Raw genomic sequence first — 23,813 nt, forward strand, 5'->3', positions numbered from 1 at the left:
AAAAAACAGGTGAGTGAGAGATAGAGCTACACAGATTTTTGCAGGACATTAACTAATACATTTATTCAGCAAATGTCAGTAAAAAAATATTTCACATAGGTTATATGCAGTTATTTTAAAGAATCAAAGAACACTGATAAATGTATCACGCAAAAAAAATTAAGCAACACAACTGTTTTCAACATTGATGATGATATGTTAAGCAAAAATCAGCATATTAGAAAGATTTCTGAAGGATCACGCACTCTCAGTTAAGAAAGTAGAGCTGTTGTCACTGGGGCAGAGATGTATAAAGTACTAGAGAACCATACTTGAGTAAAAGTACAAGTGCTCTATCAAAAAAGTGACTTGAGTAGAAGTAGAAGTGCTCTTTAAGCACCACACTTAAGTAGAAGTACTAAAGTATTCAACATTTTTTGTACTTAAGTATTGCAAGTAGTCTATTTTAAAATTTACTACTCAAGTACTGAAAGTAAAAGTAGAAGTATTGTGTTATGTAGCTATTAAAGAAAGTAGTCAAAAGTTTGAACATATTGTTTTTACTATTTCAAATGATTAACCTAAAGGACAATCACAATTCCTTTGACTGTAACTTCTTGTAAACAAAAAACGGTTACTAGGGTTAGTTAGCCCAATTTGCAAAATGATGTCATTAATAACTTACCCTCATGTTGTTTCAAACCCATAAGACCTCAGAGGGTCATTTAGAATTTTTTGAAGCATCGAAAATACATTTTGGTCCAAAAATAGCAAAAACTATGACTTTATTCAGCATTGTCTTCTCTTCCGTGTCTGTTTTAAGATAGTTAAAAACAAAGCAGTTTGTGATATCTGGTTCGCGAACGAATCATTCGATGTAACCGGATCTTTTTGAAACAGTCCACCAAATCGAACTGAATCGTTTTAAACAGTTTGCGTCTCCAATACGCATTAATCCACAGATGAATTAAGACTTTAACTTGTTTAATGTGTCTGACACTCCCTCGGAGTTAAAACAAACCAATATCCCGGAGTAATTCATTGACTCAAACAGTACACTGACTGAACTGATGTGAGGAGAGAACTGAAGATGAACACCGAGCCGAGCCAGATAATGACTCGTTCACGAGTCAAGAACCGTTTGTGTCAGACGCGTCCGATTCGTGAACCGAGGAGCTGATGATACTGCGCATGTGTGATTTAGCGTGAAGCAAACCGACACACAGAGCGTCTGGAACCGAACTGTTTTATTTTGGTGATTGATTCTGAACTGATTATAATGTTATGAGCCCATGTGCAGTCAACGCCAATGACGCCATTGCATCGAGCGCAAAAGAATCGGTGAACTGTTTTCTTCAACTGGTTTATTGAATCGAACTGTCAGAAAGAACTAACGTTACTGGTCATCCGAAAACCGATGCAACCGGTTCTTGACTCGTGAACGAGTCATTATCTGGCTCGGCTCGGTGTTCATCTCTCTCTTCACAGCAGTTCATTCAGCACGCGCAGTGTCGCTTGATTCGCTCAGTGCCAGCTTCATCAAACCTGCCATATACAGTTCTGGCAGTGGTTTGTAATGGAATTATTCGTAACATTATTATAATTGTAACGAGTAACGATGCCGCACATAAAAAAATATCGGAGTAAAAGTATTAAACTCAGCGAAAATATGTACCGAAGTAAAAGTGGAAGTAGGAGAAAAAAATAATACTCTAGAAAAGTACAGATACCGCCTTTTAGTACTTAAGTACAGTAGCGAAGTAGTTCTACTTCGTTACTATACATCTCTGCACTGGGGCAGTACCATTTCAAAAGGTACACATCTTATTTATCCTTAATTAGTGCATATAGGTACCGTAAAGGTACATATCACCATAATGTTCCCCATACTCAGAATTCATGCTCTGCATTTAACCCATCCGAAGTGCACACACACACAGAGCAGTGAGCACACACCCGGAGCAGTGGGCAGCCATTTATGCTGCGGAGCAGTTCGGGGTTCGATGCCTTGCTCAAGGGCACCTAAGTCGTGGTATTGAAGGTGGAGAGAGAGCTGTTCATGCACTCCCCCCACCGGCCCGAGACTCGAACTCACAACCTTTTGATTGCAAGTCAGACTCTCTAACAATTAGGCCACGACTTCCAAGAACACATTACACTTTAATACATATATGTGTGTGTGTACACATTTATTTTAAATTGAAATATTTTACAATATAGCACTTTTTACTGTACTGATAAAGTAGTCGTGGCCTTGACGATTAGAGAAAAAAAAAACAGAAACCTTACTATTAGACATGTTTTGTTTTGTTTTAGTAGTTGTAATTACATCATTGAATCCATTAATTTATGTATTATTTAATGAATCTCTGAAAAGAAATGACAGAAGATGGACATGCATAACATGCAGTATAAGTCTTTGATCTCACTGATTGTCTGACAATAACCAGAAGCCAGGACACACAAAAGATAGAAGTTTATTTATGCAAAGTTTAGGATACAAAATTAAAATAGACTTATGGCCATAGTATTTATTTAGTTTCATCAAAATAGTATTTAAAAGGGAGCATTTGTTTTTCACCTTGGAGTCATTGTAATGTGTACATGGTTTATAATGGACTTCTAAGAACAGCAGAATAAAATAAAAATAAAAAAACTCTAGGAAATATCTTAAACACTGGCTTCACTTTCACTTTAACATTAAAGAAATGTATTGTAAATGTCAGAAGTGTTATATAATAATAATGGTATAAATAATAATTAACTTAGAGGCATGTTTCTAATCAAACAATGGAATGCTCATAATCCATCTGACATTAAACAATACTGATCCATGCAAGATTTTAAAATAAAAGATAAAAAAAGTACTAAGTGATATTTAAGCCCAGCTGCTAGCCAAAAACTTTACTTTGACTCATTTCATTCTTTGATTCACAAAGTTCATTTGCAGCACATTTCAGAAAGTGATCAGAAAATTGCAAATCCGTGTACAAGACTGGATGTAGGAATTGTAGCACAACTGTTATTAGGCAATCTTTATGATTATTATTTCAGTGGTTCATTCTTGGACATGAGCTCAGTTCTAGCTGTTGCATAGGATATGATGTGTTTCTAATGTGAATTTCACAGAAATAAGTAAATATTGAACGCCATTGCTCCCCCTTTTTAACTGATTGTTTTGAATGCACTTCTTTGAAACAGCTACATTGTAAACAAAAGCACACAGTTACCAAATTCACAAGATTTAGGGTTTAGACCCCATGCATCTGAATCAAAAACAAAAAGTGGTTCTACATATGTTCTGCTTCTAACCTCATTCTAATTGAACTAAACACATTAAAGGAGCGTTTGCTTGAACATGAAGAAAACACTTTGCTCCCTTCGGATTTTTTAGTGGTTCAAATGATTTTATACATGTGCAAAAGAAATGAAAACCATACAGAGGCCCTTTGTAAAGACAAATGAAGAAGAAAAACAAGACAACGAGGGGCGGAAAGGAGAGGAGAGATGATGAAAGAGCAGCAAAATAATAGTTGGCACATTCTTTGTGATGCTGAGTGAAAGCCACAAACAAAACTAAAAACTAAAACAAAAGAAGGATCAGATGAGTGAGGAAAGTGATTTTGGCCCCTGATGTGCAGTGTTGGATTGGTCTCAGGTGATCACATTGGGGCCTTTGCGTCCCGTTCTTTCGTGGATGTTGGAGATTTTCAGAGCAATGGCAATGAGAGGACCCAGCACAACCTACAATGGTCAAAAGAATGAGTGAGGAAATGCATATTAAAGAGACTGCTAGTATCATGAAACTAATGCAATACAAAGGCAAACTGCATTAAAGGGATAAATGTGAATCGACAACATTTGATTGTCCACATATCCCTCTTCTTAAAAATAAATAAATAAATAATTTGTATATAAACCAAATGAATTGGGTAAATCCATAAACATTAAAAATGAAAATACTCACCGTTTCAATAGTATAGCCACAAGATGAAAAAAAATATATGCATGTTAACATTACTTAATAGTGAAAGAAATAATCTATAAAGTTATATCCAATAAAAAAAAATTAGCTTGACAACATATTTATTAACTAAATCATGAACGTGTTTTTATAAAATATAAGCCTCAAATTTCACAAAACCAACAAAACTGGGCCCTATTCACATCTATCATTAAGTGTCTCACTGTAACCTTGATTTTTACTTCTTTTTTTATTTTTAATCGAGAGATGAATCAAACTATTATTATTCCATAAACGCTGTCGATTGAGTACCTTAAATATTATTCTTTTCATGATCTTTAGAGCAATAATGATCATGGCTATGACATCTTTGTAATTCAGAAGCTGCTAACAAGGCATGAGGACATATGAATGATAACAACAATAAATTCATTTCCTCACATACAGTAGATGACATATTACTCCCATACAAGCAAAACACAAAGTAACTTTTCAATAACTCATATATGAGTCCACAGTCCACTTGGGTGTGACGTCATTCCCAGCTTTTGAGTTCAATTTATTTGAATAGCTAAAGTGAAATGTTCACCTGAGTCTCTCTGTTGTGTCTCTCTGGGTCTCTCTCGTAGCTCTCGGCGTAGATACGAACAGTGGCCCCGGTTCCAGCACCAGTACCACTGAGCCGGAAGATGATTCGGGACGAGTCTGTGAAGATGATCCTTAGACCCTGCAGGACAAGCACAGTTATAGAAACACAGGTCACTTTAATGCCAACAATTCTGATTGATCACTGAGTTGTTCCTTGAACCTACAACCTTCAGTTACCAGCCCGAAACATTAACGAGTATGCTACACCATAATATCATTTGGGATGTGAAGCACAAATAAACTGTAAAAACACTCAACATGGCACACTGTTCATAAACAACTCATTTAAAATGGAAATTCATGAAGATCTAGGCTGGTTTTACTACTTAGATTTCCCTTGTAATTCATAAAACTATCCACTAGATGTCAGCGAAACATTATCAGAAAACTGGTCAGCGGTCAAGTGACAGTTAATATTAGATCAAATTTAGATTCGTTTATTTCATAGTTGATTAAAAATTTATTTTAAAAAAGTTGTACCACAAAGTTTCCCCCTTGACCACGCTTTAAAAAAAGAGAAAAAAATATCCCATATCTTATGTTGCTGACATCACAGGCTGTTCATCCAATCAAACTCAACAGAAAGCACAGTCATTTGAAAGCACCTGCCCAAATGAGGCAGATGGAAAAGACATGCACTTATTCTCAAAAATACTTTCAGGATTTATGAGCAACAACGTTTTTCACTGATAACAGTGTGTTTTATGCAGTGAATTATTAGGATTACATAACTTTTTAAAAATATAAGCACATTTAGAATACATTTACATAAATATATATTTTTTTCTGTTTACATCTAGGTCATGTAAAAAAATGTTTTGCTTTTTTCTTGTGCTTATTAATTTCGCTACTCACTATTAAAAATTGATATATTTTAATTGGAATTTTATGGACAGCCAGTGTTGATGTCTAATTCAGAATCTGGGTCCCAAATCAAAACCAGAACCACTGTTATAGATGTAATATTTGTGTTGGTGTGAGTCTGCGTGTGTCGTGGTCTCCGACAGCTGAGGGTCTCTTCGGTGGAGAGAAGAGGATCGGGACAGCTGACACAATCCGGCACTGGGAGGAATGTCTGTTGTAATAATACACACTCAGCTGTGGAGACGCCGGCTGGATGGCGGTCGGTGGGAGATCACTGACTGAACGACTGGCCGTGACCCCAAGTCACCAGTGTGAAATCACACCAAATCATGAGGCTCATAAATCAATCTGAAATCTACACTGTCTCTAATGCTCCCAAATATGGCATATATTTGATGAAAATAATGTGAGATAATATACCAATTGAAAAGAAATGCTTTCTTTATTCAGGCAAAGCTGAATGTCCAGCAGCATTGCTCCAGTCGTCATATATGATGAAATCATTCTACTTTGCTGATTTGTTGCTCAAGAAACATTCTTTGTGTAAACCATCATTTTTTCAGGATTGTTTTTTTTTTTTTTTGATGATGAATGGAAAGTTCAAAAGAGAGCATTTATTTAAAACAAAAGAAAGTAAGTAAATAAATACATAAATACACTTGTCAGTTTTGGTCAGTTTAATGTGTCTTTGCTGAATAAAAGCATTCATTTCTGACCCCACAACTTCTGAATGGTAATGTATAACAGCGATTGCCACTCGAGATGAGAAGTAAATGAGATGTTGAAACGCTAAGGGTAAAGTGTCAGGATAAAGTCAAGAGGGGAAGGTTTGGCTGGTTAGCATCCAGTAACCCCCTTCTGGTGGATGCCACAACCACGTCACTTTTTGTCCTGCGAGACATTTTTCTGGAGAGGGAGAAGGTGGTTTCCATAAACTCCAGGTCAGAACAGATTGAGTCAGCTGGGTAAACTTCAAACACAAGGCTACGCAAGTGTTTATGTGTGTGTGTGTGTGTGTGAGACAGACCACTAAAGGGCTCTGCATCTTGGTACAGCAAATCCAGGCCAGATAAAGATAAACCATCCACTGAAACATCCTTCTCCTGTTACTATCAAGCACATGTGTGTCTCTGTGCTTTAGCACATCCTTCAAAAAAGGAGTGAATGAGAGCGAGCAGCTGAATGAACATTTCTCGGCACGAGTATATTGTTCATTTCATCCATCCCATATATACCGTACACACATAACCAGCTAAGTGTGAATGTAGATGCCCAAACAAGAAATCCCACTCGAGTCCGTGTCCACAACAGGACACGTGCCATACTAAATAGCGTATAATTGCAGAGCATAAAACCTTAATGCTCAGCAAACCCCTTGCAGCTCTTTATACTAGCGACTAAGCTGCAAAATCTCTTACAGTTCCTCATTATCTCAGATGAATAAGGTGCACTAGGGACCAATGCGCACATTTGTTTTCATCTCCAAATCACAATTATTTACATGGTTCATTTCAGATTAATTAAAGACACATGTTGTAAAGATTCATTTTCTTTTGTTCGGGGAGTTTAAAGCATAGTTTGGCTCTCCTCATCATAATACAGTACAATGCAATACAATATGATTTTTTTTCATCTAGATGACCTTTGCCATCATTAAACGTTCACTTAAAGTTCATAAAAATACAATAATAATTGAATAACACTGTTAAATGAAAGTCTCAAAATGAACATCCATTTTATGGTGCACATTATATAAAGTTGATAAATTCACTTGCAAGGAGGCATTAAATGTATCAGATTTATATTCCATGTAAATGCTGCTCTTTTTGAACTTTCTAATAATCTAATAATCCTTTAAATAATGTATGACAGTTTTCCCAAAAATATTAAGCAGCACAACCGTTTTCAGCATTGATAATAATAAGAAATGTTTCTTGAGCTGCAAATCAGCATTTTAAAATGATTTCTGAAGGATCATGTGACACTGAAGACTGGAGTAATGATGCTGATGCCATCACAGGAATATATTATATTTAAAACTATATCAAAATAGAAAACAGATATTTGAAAGTGTATTAATATTTCAGAATATTACTGTATTGCTGATCAATTAAATGTAGCCTTAATTGGTGAGCATAACATTAACAAAATCTTAACAACACATGCTGATCTCCGCAGAAAACATGTTGAAAATGCACTGTAAAACTATTTAGCCACACAATATTTTGCTGTTGTGAAGCAATATAAAATAAAGAAGTGTTTTCTGTCTCCTATTTGAGTGCACATTAATTAAGCAGAATGTCTACTCTAGTGTGACTGCAAATTGACAGGACATCTCTCTTGTTCTCTTGAAGTGCTGAACTGACCTGTTTCCTGGACACACTGCCGTCCACTGGGTCAGTGTACTCAAAATTATCAGCCTTCTCCACACTGTAGATGTTATTGCCCACAGAGAACTTCTGAGCGGTAAAAGCTTTATCAGTGAGAACAGCTTCCAGATCTCTCATGAGGTAATACGCTGCCCTGCTGTCCACCCCTTCATAGTCAAACCTGTCAGATATCAAATACATAAAACAAACACTAATTAGGTCAATGTAAATGAAAGATTGCAAACATAACCTAATAGTACCTACAATGATAAATCATGGTTTCGTGAAAATTTGGAGAGCTACCAGGATTTTCACATGACATCTACAAGTAGAGCTAAATATGGTGAATATGGGAAAGGCAAAAGCAATCCACATTAAAGAGATTCTGCCTGCTGTACTCTATCTCATAGGAAAAGGGGTGGGGGGTACTGTAAGTATACACAAAGAAATATACTGAAATGTCCCAAGAGATATGAAGACTGATGACAGAAATGAAGCTTGGGAAGATGCTATTTTGGGGTTTAGCTCACCTACAGAAGTAGTTGCGTCCCATTTTGGCCCAGTGATCTCTCACTATTTCTTCCACCCCCTGCTTACGCACTGCCAGGATGGACAACCATACCAGAACGGACCACAGGCCGTCTTTATCTCGGATGTGGTCTGAACCTAAAAGAAAGAGATCCAATGAGTCATATTTTGATATTTGATTTACTCTATACTGCACAAACGTTTAGGAGGGGTACGATTTTTTACAAACGGTAAGATTCTCATGTTCACCAAAGGTGCATTCATTTGATCAAAAATACAGAGGAACTGAAATATCATTACATCTGAAAATAACTTTTCTATTTGATTATATTTTAAAATGTATTTTATGGTAAAGCTGAATTTTCAGCAGCCATTCCCAGTGTCACATGATCCTTTACAAATAATTTTTAAGGATTCTTTGATGAATAGAAAGTAGAAACAAAAGCATTTATTATTTATTTGAAATCTTGTGTAACATTATAAATGTCTTTACTGTCACTTGTAAACAATTGAATGCACGCTCACTAAATAAAAATGATAAAGGGATACTCCAACTCAAAATGAAAATTTTGTCATTAAACACTTTCCCCCCATGTCGTTCCTAACTCATAAAAGCTTTGTTCGTCTTCAGAATACAATTTAAAATATTTTGGATGAAAACCGGGAGGCTTGTGACTGTCCCATAGACTGCCAAGTAACTTACACTGTCAAGGTCCAGAAAAGTATGAAAAGCATCATCAGAATAGTCCATCTGCCATCAGTGATTCAATGTAATGTTATGAAATGACGTGAACACTTTTTGTACGAAAAGAAAACAAAAAATAATGACTTAATTCCACAATTTGTCTCCTCTGTCTCTCTACATCACCATAGCGCCATTTTAGAGAATATGAACTGAACGCAAGCAGTGTATGCTCTTCTGTGTCAGCCGCGACACAAGGATACGTTTTCTACATGTATTTACACTTTGATTTGAAAGAAAACCGCACATCCGTGTGGTGCGGCTGACGCAGAAGAGCATTTCGTTGCTTGCATACACAGAGGAGACGAATTGTTGAATGAAGTCGATATTTTTGTTTTCTTCTCGTAACGAAAAGTATTATTTTATGGGTCTGGAATGACATGGTGGTAAGTGATTAATAACAACATTTTCATTTTGGGGTGGAGTAACCCTTTTATTCTTCTTTTTAATTTTTTTAAAACATACTAGCCCCAAACATCTGCACATATTTTTGATATAATTTAAATAATAAAAGTCTCAAAAACAACCTAAAAAGCCCAGAGGATTCATGTGAGATGGCTCTATATCGGGAGGAGCTAATGATAAAATGAAAGCCCTCCCTCCCCTGGTCAACTCTTCATCTGCTTGATTTATGCTCAACGTCTTCTCTATGACTTTTGCTCTTTGATCTGGTTTATTTCATGTAATCATATGTCAGGAAAGCGTATCCGACAGCTGCTTTCTGTGTGTGACTAATGCTGGAGTATTGAAAAATGCTCGGGCCTACCGCATTTCACATCAGCAGCCAAAGACTGTTGTAAGCCAACATAATGTTTTATAATTAGTTTTTTGACCCCTAAAATCAATAAAACACAATAAAGTTCACTTCAAAAGCAGATTTTAACATCTATCAGCTTGTCAGACTATTATCTGCTAACTATCCCTCAGCCTACAAAACAATAAGTGTGACGCAGAAGCGATCTGGTTCACAGCCAGAAGGGAAACTTGTTTAATGCCAATATTCCACACACTGAATCTGTACCAGATACCAATACAAACAAATAAAACATGTGATGAATGCATGGTATATGTACAGTATGTCTAGCAGTCGAGAATGTTTTGTGGAAAAATCGACTGACAGGAAGGGAAGAAGAAAAGTGACCCGTGACAGCACAGTAATCCTGAAGCAAAGTCGGAACATAGTGAATAATGAGCAGGCTGCTCTTTTGACACCTACAGACAATGCCTCGTGTTTCACTCAAGGTCTTATTGATGGTGTAAAATCCAGAGGCTTTGCAGATCGACCCTGCTAGCTCACAGAGCCAAGCGTCTGTCTGCCCAGCAACATCATTCAGCGCCAGTTGCTTATTCCACATTCAGCTGCCAAGCACAACACAACCATGCAATAGCCTAACATGCAGGGGTTCACCTTCATATATGGGAGTTCCTCCAACTATACACTCTCAGGAAAAAAAGTACAAGGCAGTCGTTGGGGTGATACCCTGAGGTACATCTTTGTACCTTATTTACACTTAAATGGTACATATTAGTACCTTAAAGGTACATATTAGCTCTTTAAATATATATTTTAGTACCTTAAGTGTACATAATAGTACATTGTGAAAGGGTACTGCCCCAGCAAGTTTTGTACCTTTTATATATGTAAAAACTCTGTACTTAAAATTACCGTATTTTCCGGACGCTCCTGTACAGTGCTCCTGTAGTTTACACTGAAGACATAGAGCGCCCTCTCGCGGCTGTAGATGGTAATGTTTTCTCTTGGTTCTTGGTTCTAAATAAATTCGAATTATACTCCAGTGCGTTTTTTTTACTCATCATGGCGTATTTTTGGACTGATGCGACTTATACTCAGGTACGACTTATAGTCCGAAAAATACGGTAATTTAAAAAAAAGGCAAATATATATTATCAATGTACATTAAAAAGTTTCAGTTCAACTCCTGAGACATAAAAGAGAACATTGTTAAAGAAACATCCATTTAAGTCCTAATAACTGTATGCTTATCTTGTTGATTAGATTAGGTTTAGGGTTAGAGAGCTCTTCGATTTCATCAAAAACATCCTAATTTGTGTTCCAAAGATGAACAAAGGTCTTACAGGTTTGGAACGACATGAGGGTGAGTAATTGATTATAGAATTTTCATTTTTGGGTGAACTATCCCTTTAAAGGTTAGTTCATCCAAAAAATGAAAATTAGCCCATATTTTATTTACCCTCAAGGCATCCTAGGTGTATATGACTTTCTTCTTTCAGATGAATCCAATCAGAGTAATATTTAAAATTGACCTTGCTCTTCCAAGCTTTATAATGGCAGCGGGTGGGTGTATTTTTTTTTTATAAAGAACTACAACCACTAATTTGCCATAAATCTTTCCTTCTCACTCCTTCAACAACTTCTTCTGTGCCCCCACCCTGTGCTTTTGTGAGAAAATCAGAGGAGTAGTCATTTGCTTTTGCCAGCAGAAACCACTCCCACTTTCTCACCATTTCAGATGATTCATTGCCCTTTTATAGCAGAAGACTGATAAAGAGCTACAGTTTGGACGCATGTACTAATAAAGAACTACATCTGAAAATGTCAATGAGATAAAACGTCATAATGATTCTTTAAAGGGATAGTTTACCCAAAAATGATATTTCTGTCATTTATTACTCACACTCTTATCGTTCCAAAACTGTACATTACAACCTGTAGAACACAAATGAAGACATCTAAGATGAAATCCGGGAACTTTCTGACCCTGCATAGACAGCAACACAAATTAAATGTTCCCAGCCTCAGAAAGGTAGTAAGGCCATAATAAACGCATAACACACATAAACCTGTGTCGAATTCTGACATGGAAGAGAAGAAAATGTTGAATTAAGTTATTTTTGTTTTCTCTTTTAGCACAAAAAGTATTCTCATAGCTTCATAAAATTAAGGTTGAAACACTAGTCTCGCATGGATTATTTTAACGATGTCCTTACTACCCTTCTGGCCGAATTTGGTAGTTTCACTGCTGTCTATGCAGAGTCAGAAAGCTCTTGGATTTCATCAAAAATATCTTAATTTGTGTTCCAAAGGGTGAGTAATAAATGACAAAAAATGAAAAATAACATAATTTGAGTTTGGCACAATATACGGACAATAATGTAAATAAAATACATTTTGACAGAAGATTCATGATGACTGGTCAACTTCAAACGCTCAAGTAAGGCTTTTATGTGCTTTAAGAGGACTCTGATGGCACCCACCTGTTCCAAAGCTCTCCTCTCCACAGAAAGAACACCTCCCAGAATCCATCAGGCTGCCAAAGAATCTCCAGCCTGTGGGAGTTTCATAAAGCGCCACCTTCATAGCCTTAGCAACCCTGGAAACAAACAGGATGCATGAGTATTACAGTGCAATCCAATTCAGAGTTTATTTAGACGAGATGAAAGCTGAAAAGAAAGATATCATCTCATTGGCTAATATCATCACCCCTTTGGAGTATGGTTGAAATAGTGTAACTAGCTGCATGTCACTGCAATGTAAAAAGAATAAATGTTTTATAGGTACCTTCAGTAGCAATTAATATAATATAATATAATATAATATAATATAATATAATATAATATAATATAATATAATATAATATAATATAATATAATATAATATAATATAATATAATATAATATAATATAATATAATGCAATAAAAATGGATTTCTCATGCTGAAATCATAAACAGACTACAGGCAGATGGACGTGGTGTTAGTTTCTAAAAATTACAAATCCATGTCTATATATAAATACAAAACTATATGATAAACAGCAACAAAGGACATAATGTGAAATAAGACAGATGTTGAGGTAATGATCATTTTCTGTACTCCAGGCAAATAAATTACCATGCAGTTTTCTACACACTCATTGGTATAACCTCTCAGTATCTGTCTTTCTCACTGATTCATAAATTAAACTGCATATTTTGTCTTCTTAATCCAGTGTCTTTATAAGGCAAAAAGCAGAAAGAAACCATGCTGAGATTTTGGCTGACATTTATTTTGAGATTCAGCCATGTGCCTGGAGGAACAAACAGCACTTTAATCATCGGTGTGTAGTCTACACCTGTTTAACTTCCTTATACTGTCAAACTCCTGCGAGCTGTCACAGAAACAGGCCTACTCCTAGAAAATATTGTCATACAACATTACTGTTTAGACAGTAAGTTTTGTATTCGGGAATTGTAATCCTTCATGGCTATGAAAATGAAAGATATTCAGTGTCAAAATTAAAGCCAACGAGAAAACAAGTGGAGTCTCTCATTTATAAGTCTCCTCTTATGTTTGTTGTTCTTGGATAGTTGGCTAGATTCATAACTATTTTCAGACATTGCAGTCTGGCATTATGGGTAATGAGTTGCTGAGATCCCATCAGATGACGGGATAGATGAGAGGGAACCGATGTAAATGAGAAGAGTAAAGATGCAGCTGTTTACTCATGGGTGGAATTACTAAATATGGGAAAACAAATGTTGTTAACCCAAGGGACAAGGAGCAGAATGGAAAGCCTGGCATACGGACAACACACTGGAATCTTTGACCCCCTTGACTTGTTTTCAGTGATTTATTCTCATATTTGTGGCCAACACAAGCAGTTCTATCTCTAATCCAGCATCTGAAATATTTTGCATGCATATATTTTCATGTGGGTGTGACTGGATTGTAACAAACAATTCTATCTAGAAAAGACTTTCCAAAGCATTTGGAAAATAATGTGTTCAGCTGGGTCTTAAAGTCGGCAGCTGTTCCTAACTTGAGTCTGGGAATAAACCCAGTTATCAACAGGCAGAATGTTAGCATCAGCTGACAGTCTCATTAAACTGGTATCCCAATTGTACTAAAATGATTTCCATTTGGATTCCTTGCTCCAAGGTATAATAAAATATTTTTGAAAGTGAACCTTTGAATACCAACAGTGCTTGAAATTGTTTCATTACCATATAAACAAATAGTTTAAAGACTTGGCTACCTTATAAAATCTGATCTAGTGAGTGGAAGATGACAAATATTAAATACAAAAATACTAACAAATAATCAGCTTTGTATGCATTCATGCAGCATAAACGTTTTTTAATCTAAATTGGATTGTATAGTTTTGAAGTTTGAAGCTTAAACTGAATGGTTTGACTTTTGTTGTGACTACAGTATACAGTAAATTACAGTATACTACATAAAACACCTGTACTAAGCAAAAACAGCAGACCGGCTGAATAAGATGCGGATTAACTCTCTGAATGCAGTTGGAGCTTATGGAACATGCAATATAATGTTAACTTGGTTATACAAAAAGCAGCGCTATGTGAAAACAGCTTTAATACTCATTATACAGAGATGAGATGGAAAGAAAACACCATCTAAACTATTCTAAAGACAGTCAGTTCCCCTTAGAGATACAGTCATATAAACTCCCACCTATCGCGATTCATTTAACATCTCAACCGGTTTGAATCGTCACATATTTGTATTGATTTTCAACCGGCTTGGGGTGCATCGTTACATCCCTATTCATTTTTCAAATAAATCAGTGTTGTTAAATGATTCAGTTCAGTAAATGATTCAATGACTTGCTCCTGAAAACAGTCGCTTCCTTCATTCCTGAATAATTCATTGTTTTTGAACAAATTAGTTCAATGAATAATTCAATGACTCAAACAGTCACTTACATTGAACAATGAATTATTGTTAGTGAGTTGTTGAACGAATCAGTTCAGTGAATGACTCAATTAAAAAGCTCATAACCTTCTTGGTGAAACAATGTAACCTGCAGACAAAGTTACTTAAAAATCTCACCACTAATTCACAAAAAGTTCCAGAATGTAATATAAAGATGCATGCCATTTCTAGGAATCATTCAATTAGATGAGTTTAAAATACGGTTACACTAAACACACTAGGACTGCAGTTACATTTAGACTGGATTGTCCTGTGTATAATCTCCCAATATTTCATCAGTTCATTCTCAGCATGGTCACATTCTCTCTTCCCCTTCCTACATGTTTTGGAGCACGGCAGATGTTTCCTTTCCATTCTTAAACCCCTAAACACACTAATATGCACACATACAGTACAAAGACACAGAGCTACTCCCTTAAACACAGCTCAGCAAACAAACACCAGACCTACAGCACACATATTCTCTAGTAGATTATCTCCACTGCCACTTAACGAACACACACTCCTGAGAGGTCCACAGTATAAACACACAGCCACAGTCTAGAGCTCGCTCGCCGCCTAAAAAGGTTTACAGCAGAGATGCCTCGCTCCAACAACTCACGTCCAGAGCTAGCTGGACAGAATGATACAGATTCATGAACAGAGACACTTAAGGGTTCTCTATCACCAGCTCCAAAACTATAAAATCGGACTTTTAAAGAATCGCAATACAAGAATGTTTTGATTACAGTTGATTTCGACAGATAATTAAACAGGATCAGTTCCTCTTCTGACTTGAATTGAATGACAATTTCTGGTGTGAACGATTTAAACAGCTGTGCAGATAATATTTATATATTTATTATTTTATAATAATTTATATACCGTAATATAAAAAACTAAAAAAGCAGTACATTTATAAACATCTTTTCTGGAGAATAAGGAGGACCCCTACTTAACTATCATTTACAGAATGGAAAACATGACACTCTATTCTATGCTATTCTATGTAAGGTATAACTTTAGGCCAAACACAGAGTTAACTTCTCTTTCTTTATCTTAGCCACACCAGTAGTTAAATTCTCATTTACTCTGTGTTTATGACATTGAATCAACCTTGCAAAGCCACTAGGAAGTGAATAATGAGTCACAGAACAAAAAAATATATATTGATGGGAGGAAATCAAGGTTAATTTTGGTGTTATGACACAATAAGCACTTTCTGACACTTTTTAATGCCTGATTGGGCAGTGCTAAATAACATCACTTCCTGTTTGAATATCAGCTTTGTAGGGACAGTGCACCCACTATCACTACAATGCCTTACAAACCTGTATGACTTTTATTTCCATTCTGAAACTAACCAAAATAACCTATTTTGAGAAATGTCTTAATGTTTCATTTGTCCATACGATGGAAGTCAATGGTAACTGAAATGTTAACAAACTTTTGTGCATAGAGGAGAACTGTATTCAGAGAGGTTTTTTTGAACACTCCCTGTTCCCCATTGGTCAGCAAAACAGACAGCCCCTCCCTCAACTGATACCATTGGTTGAGCAGTTGCTGTGTCAGAGTATGCAATGTTTTGAGCACCACATATCCACACAAAATAGGCACCAAATTGAATGGGATAGGAAAAAGTATTAACGCCCCCAAAAATTACACTTTACATTTAACAAATGTCTTCTGATTGCACAAAATCACAATTTATTTCTCATAGCACAAGATCCGGTCTCAAAGCAGGCAGGTCGCACCCAAAGCAGGCATGATGCACCCTGAAAGTTATTTTTAGTGGGGTGAATGGTGTCTCCAGGAGCGCATGGTTGAGCTAACACTGTTATTCTTAGGGAGTGAGTCTCCATGCGGTAACCTCTGGCCCCATCACTAATACTTTTACCACTCAGTGTCTTGCACCAGACAGAACGAGAAACAGAAAACTAATTGTGATAGAGTGGAAGGATCCTGATGGATGATTTCCTCCCTGATCATCAACTTATGAATTTTGAGACAGAACATGACAGCTCTGAACTCTTACAGTATGCTTAAGGAAAATGTCACTGACTCTCAATGTGACAGTCATAAAAAGAAACTGTTGCACGCTATGTGAAAACATCTGAAGCTGAACCAGCAAGTGTACTTGGCAGTGGGCTGAATAAAAGTGCCAAGGAAATAATCTGTAATTAATATTGATGTACATAATTCATATTTATGATTGTGCAGAAATGACAAACCCGAATTTAAAGTTAAAGGGGTCATATGATGCAATTTATATTTTTCCATTCTCTTTGTAGTGTTACGAGCTCTTGGTGCATGAAGAAGATCTGTAAAGTTGCAAAGACACAAGTCTCAAATACTAAGAGATATTCTTTATCAAAGTTAAGACTCTGCCACGCCCCCTAAAACAGCTCATTCAAACACGCCCCCACATGTCTATGTCACTGTGAAATATTTGCGTATTACTGCCCAAATGTTCACGCAAAGACAGTTAGATGCTGTGTGTTTCTAGGAAAAAGCAAAATAACTTTATTTGGTCTTCAAGTATATTAATTTAGGGTCTTTAAGATTACTTACAACAAAACAGCAACGCATTTTATGGACAACTGTTTTGTGAACCTTAGAGAGGAGGTAATTCTGACTTTGCTACAACAATCTGGCGCTTATGAATCAGCTACTGTCAGTATGTTTTGCTATTATTTTAAGTATATGCTATTGAATGTTCAAATGCAGATTTTTGTGCATCAAGTGTTTGTGTGTGTGTGTGAGAGAGAGACAGGGTCACTTAGTGGAGTCAGCTGTCTTAACGTCCGTGGCTTGTGTACTGCAAACACATACGAGCTTCATCACTGTGTCTGTCATGTGACTCTGTTCCCCTTTCGGGCTTGAACTGATGGTAAAACTAAGGATATTATTATGGAAAGGAGCGTTACATATCTGACGAGTCCTTGCGGTGTTCAGCCAATAATAATGCACTGGGTTAGTTGGCCAATCAGAGCAGACTGCGTTTGTTAGGAGGAGGGACTTTGTAGAAAACGACTTGTTTGAGAGAGGTGGGGCATAGAGGACCCACAATAATGTACAGTATTTAAACAATAATGTGTTGACATTAAAGCATGTCAACATATTCTGTTACACCAAATACACAAAATAATGATCTTTAAAAAAAAGCATCATATGACCCCTTTAACAGTTAGTGCTCTACGGTCATTCTGCGGGAGGTAAGTAGTATGTTTTTATTAGACAGAGCGGTTTGAGTAATTTTTTGTGATGACTTAGTTAATTTTCAGCAAGGCCTGCAGCATGTCTGTGAGTAATGGCATTTCAGTGTTATCATCTGAGAGCATGGTACACACTATCAGAAAAAAAGGTACAAAGCTGTCACTGGGGGCAGTACCCTAAGGTACAAAAGTTAAAAGGCACATCTTTGTGCCTTATTTATCCCTAAATGGAACCTATTAGAACTTTAAAAGTATAGATATTACAGGTAACACCTATATTTTTCTATAAATGTTATTTAGATAAAAATAGGTTTATTTTTAACAGTTAGATTATCAAGTGTTACTTACCGGTCAATGGCTGTGCTGGTTGGCATACTGCGGGCAAAACCTCGGATTCCTCTCTGACTGAAGTAAGGGATGCAGGAGAGGTTTGCAGCCATCACTGCCAGTGAATCTGACGGGCTCACAAAGAATCCATTCTCACCCATAATCATGTAACGATCCTATACATTAGACAAACATATCCAAGATTACACAACAGTTAGTTCCTGTCATTTCATCTGATTAAACAAGCAACATATCATATTTGATCTAAGTTACTTGTTAATTGATCTTTTACATAAAATAACCAGCTGCTGCATCTTTTGAAAATGATGAAGAATATCATTTCCACTATAACACTACTGTTTAAAAGTTTAGTTTTTTCTTTATTGAGCAAGGATGCATTAAATGACCAAAAGCTACAGTTAACATTTATATTATTACAAAATAATAATTATTATTATTATTAAAAAAGACGCTGTTTTCTTGAATTTTCTATTCATCAAAGGAGTGAAAAAATCCACAAACATATTAAGAAATACAACTGCTCTCAAAAGGGATGAAAAATGTTTCAAATCAGCATAAAAATATAATTTCTGCTAATAATTCAGAATTCCTGTAGCTCAAATAATAACGCATTGCGTTAGCAAGCAAGCAAGCGCAAGGTTGAGGGTTTGATTTGATTGGAACACATGATAGGTAAAAATTGTTAGCCTGAATGCACTGTAAGTCGCTTTTAGCGTCTGCTAAATGCAGTAATTTAATTTAATTCAGCTTTCCCAAAACAGGAAATAAATGACATTTTAAAATATATTAAAATAGAAAACAATATTATTAATTGTAATATTATTTTAGATTACTGCTATCTTTATTTTTGGCATAAATGCAGTCTTGATAATCAAAAGATGTCTTTCTAAAACATTTTTTTTTTTTATTTACCTACCCTAAAATTTTGATTGTTAATGTAAGAGTACGTGCTTCCTGTTTCTCACTTATTTGCAGTATTAAGAAATAGAGATAACTAAAAATAAATTAAAACAGAATGAAAAACTGATAAATAATAATTAACTGGAATCAAAACAAGACTCTGTCAAATAAGCTGTAAATAATTCAGAACAGCCCTGATTCTTATGTTTTATGTCTGAATATTATTCTTAAGAAGTCTTTACATTTTTCTCTGTGTTTGTGTCATTTGTAAATGTTTATAAGACGATAAGAGACAAGCACCCCGTCTGCATCAAAAGCAGCCCCAAAGCCAAACTCTCCCCCCTTCATGGAGTCCACCAGAAGTGCAGCGAATGCAGGGTTAGGGTTGGGGTGTTGGCCTCCAAAGTCCTCCAGAGGGACACAGTTAACAGCAGAATTAGCTGGAGCCCCGAGCTCATCACATAAGATTCTTCTGACATATGGTCCCATAGCTGAAACAGATGACATAAAGATGGGACTCTACAAACAGATACAAATCTGCATACAAGCATTTGCAACTGTTTACAGGAGTTAACCTCCATTCATGGCATCTATTCGGATCTTCAGCTGTTTTGGGCCTGTCAGCAAGCTCTTGATGGCACCAAAGTCAAAAATTCCCCGCAGCATGTTTAGATAGATCTCGACTGAATCCACAATCTCAACTGGAAAAAAAAACAGAAGGAACATTTTTAAGCTCAGCACATGGGTGTGAAGTGTAGTTTGTGGCAATAACATGAGAATAAGTTAATACGCCTCACCTCTGAAGGGCTTAAACTTGTTCTCCAAGTCAAAGTCATGCCGGCCAAGGCGGGACAGGTCGATGTGGAGGTCAAGGCAGATAGCGTATTCCTCTAGTGTGCGACTCACCTGATGGATCCTCTCCATCACTGTGTCTGGGGATGGTCCTGGAAACAGGAAACAGAAACATCTCAAATATTAAAAAAGGCCCAATGACAATAAGATGGATCTCAGAATACTGCATCTGTCAATCAGAAATAGAAATAGGTTTTTAAAGATTTGTAGCTGTATGTGTTGTCAGGATCCAAAATAAACTAAATTATTGCTCTGGAGGAACAAATTACATGAATACATTTTGTTAGGTATATACTTCACCACACAATGCATATTCACATATTTGGGATATGTGCAATTTCACAAAGAGAGACACTGACACATGAACATGATGCTAAAATTAAAAATATATATATTTTTTTAAAGATTTGAGACCAGTTATATACATATTATTTAATTAATACTTTTATTTAGCAAGTCCCCGATACATTTTTTTTTTTAAGTTACAGTAAAGACTTTTACATGTTTACTTTTAAAATGTTTTCTGAATGATCATGTGACACTGAAGACTGGAGTAATGACTGCTGAACATTCAGCTTTGCCATTACAGGAATAAATTACATTTTTAAATATATTAAACATAGAAACTGTTTTTTTAAATTACAATAATATTTTACAATATTACAGTTGTTGTTTTTTTGGTAGCATACATGTTATACTGCGTTGGAATATTTTGTGATGTTTGTCACTAATACGCAATAAAAAAAGCAATAAATTTCAGGGTAAATTTAGTTCAATAGATTAAAATGTCCATAGAAGATATTTTTATTGTGAGATTTGAGATGTACAATACTGTTCCACTTGGGTTTCATGGTGTGAATACTTTTTCATGACAGCTTACACAAAGTTAATGTTAACACAGTGATTCCTTTAAAGACTGATATTACACAAAACATACTGAAATCAGAATGTCATCATCATCATTCTGAAAGAGCATGCATACAGTGTGTCCTATGCACTTTAATATTCTCACCTCCATTAGCGACATTAAATTTGATCCCAAAGTCTCCCCCTGGGCCTCCTGGACTGTGGCTTGCAGTGAGAATGATTCCACCGATGGCTTTTATCTTCCTGATGATGCAGGAGACCGCTGGGGTGGAAAGGATCCCATTGTGTCCAATTACCAGACGTCCAATCTGAAATCAAGTTTGGGTTTTATTGATGTGCAGTCAATGGAGTCAAGTGTTGTTTTGGACTCCACCGACTTACACTGTATGAACAAAAACTTAAAACTTTCTTTCAAATATTTTTTTTTTTGCTCTACAGAAGAAAGTAAGCAATACAGGTTTGAAACAACAAGTGTAAAAGTGCACTTCTACACTTAAGATCCAGAACAGGCCCTTTGCTTCCAGACCTTCACTTGTCATGTGAGTGCTATCATTAAATTATACGGTGGCCTTTAAACCTGCCACCTTTCAGAGCCATCAGTCATGGCTACTGCTGCATACCAGATCAATAGCTACATCCGTCTGGAAGATCATTCCTGTAGGAGCAACAAGCTGACTCAGGGACGAAACTAAACCGCAACGCACAATCGCACACTAACAATTTTTAAGTACTAAAATGAGCCTTGACATACAATCCCCTCTGCCATAAATAGCAACCTCGTTTATCAAGCGTCCAGATTATTGACAGATACTTTCTTTCTAGCTCACAAGACAGCAGCCCAGACATCTCAGAAACTTTGTGACTCATTAAGCTTTACAAGTTCACCCACTTTCTATAAATAGTGAGTTATTTGGCATCTCTCACCCAAGCATTTAAAATGATGGACAAGCGCACTGACCCTAGGCTTTTTTGGGGGGAATAATAATATGCCAATTAAATAACTCACTAGGCTCCTGCTTCACTTAGCCTGTTGTTTTTGCTTGCATCTGTGATGAGTGTGAACTGTATTCCCAGCACTCTTTGAGCAGCGTATCCATATAAGGTTCTGCTTTTGGATACACAGCCTCAGTATATCATGCCTCTGAGAGCTACCGAGTTTGTATGGAAGAACGGCACTGATACAAATTACTAGAATTAAGGATGGAAGGCAGGGTTGACTGTATTTTATAATATGAATGGAATCAAGAAAAATTAGAGCGTCACAAACAATGACTTGGTTTTAAGCTCAGACTGAACCAAACATCAAATCTTCATTAGAGGCATAAAAACACACTAGAAATGTTGATGAACAGAGATTTGGCTCGCAGCCATATGTTCTGGGTTTCCCCATAGCGCATGAACATGAGAGGTCAAAACAAGGGAAGCAGCAGCGCTCCAGGAAGAGTGTGCAGGGGAGGGATGGCACCACAGATAAGACATGATTTGGCCAGGCCAGTACAGAGATTTGGCTCTAAAACTTTCTCTCATTACACGCACAGTTTGTGGCTTCTCAGAATTTCCAACAAAATGCTCAGACTTTTTCCATATCAAAATCCAGATATCCTTGAATAAAAAAAGATATGACCATTTATACTATAAATCCATGTCGTGTTATTTTAAATCATTAAACTACCCATGACGACCAGATACATGACAAATCATGCCAAAAATCTTGTGTTTTCAAAGACAGGTAAAATGGTAAAAATAATGAAAATGATAAAATAGATTAGTTAATATAATACGAATGAATACACCAGTAGGTAGGTATAAGTAAATAAAAGAATAATAAAAAATATTTTGTATTACATAAATCAGAAAATCTAGCAAATGTTTAGCTAGGAAATTATGAATAAAAAAACAAATAAATAATAATGCATTTTTCATTATATCCCAGGAAATTTATTATATTTCTTAGGAAATTATAAGTAAATAAATATAGATATTTATATTTTTTTGTTTTGTTTGTTTTACAGATTAGAAAATCTGTAACATTTATTAGGAAGTACTTAAGTAAATAATAAATTAAAACAACTTAATTTATCTCATTGGTTATATTTTAATGATTTAGATCAGAAAACTTAATAATGTATCAGAAAATGTTATTGGAATACTTAATAGATTAGTGAACTAGAAGGGCATGCCTGAGAGTTTTGTTTTTGAAGTATTGACACATCTTACCCCGTTGGCAGCTGCCATTTGAACGATGACTTCAGTTGCAGTCCGGCTGAAGTATCTTCCGTCGCTGCCCACCACCATAGTACATCCCTGACGGTCCCTCAAGTCGATGGAGGACAGCAAACTTTGGATATAATTTTGCAGATAGTTCTTTTTACTTTCGAAAACCGCGGTCTTCTTTCGCAGCCCGTTCGTCCCTGGTCTCTGGTCATCGAAGGGGGTGGTTTGGATAGTCAAAATGGGTATGGGGGCAGTTTCCATGACTTTGTGAAACGCTTCGGATGTTAAAATAAATAGTTTGTTGATAGCTGAATGCGGTGAGATATAGTGTTCAAAATATCGTCAAAAGCAACAGAGAGCGTTGACGGAGGCAGCGAGCAGGGTGCGCCACAGCGCAGTGCGCTTCAGTCCAAGGAGATTATTTGAGACGCGTCCCGTGACGCTTCTTTGGAAAACTAGTGTACGACAGCTGTCTTCTCATCGCACCAGGACAAACTGTGAAGTAGGGCCGCAAAATACAGAATAAATGGGTGTAAAACGGAAAGAAATATTCCAAAATGAGGTCTTGTGCTCACCGACACTCTTCTCCCGAGCTGTCACGCGTACGTTTGCTCGCCAAAAGACAGGGAGGGGAGAAAACTCTAT

General features: G+C 36.3%; 1 protein-coding gene across 1 annotated transcript; it reads right to left on the reverse strand.

The window, feature by feature from the left end:
* Nucleotides 1-2,438: 2,438 nt before the first annotated feature.
* Nucleotides 2,439-23,813, reverse strand: LOC113107496 (phosphoglucomutase-like protein 5). Its single transcript, XM_026270053.1, has 12 exons — nt 23,744-23,813; nt 23,172-23,663; nt 21,100-21,262; nt 20,033-20,179; nt 19,811-19,936; nt 19,536-19,726; nt 18,336-18,490; nt 12,332-12,447; nt 8,355-8,490; nt 7,822-8,005; nt 4,533-4,670; nt 2,439-3,723 (listed from the first exon to the last, which is right to left on the reverse strand). The coding sequence occupies exons 2-12, from the start codon at nt 23,427-23,429 to the stop codon at nt 3,634-3,636; spliced, it is 1,704 nt and encodes a 567-aa protein (XP_026125838.1). The 5' UTR covers nt 23,430-23,663; nt 23,744-23,813; the 3' UTR covers nt 2,439-3,633.

Source organism: Carassius auratus, chromosome 8 (genome assembly GCF_003368295.1).
Source record: "Carassius auratus strain Wakin chromosome 8, ASM336829v1, whole genome shotgun sequence".
In the NCBI taxonomy this organism is placed as follows: Eukaryota; Metazoa; Chordata; class Actinopteri; order Cypriniformes; family Cyprinidae; genus Carassius; species Carassius auratus.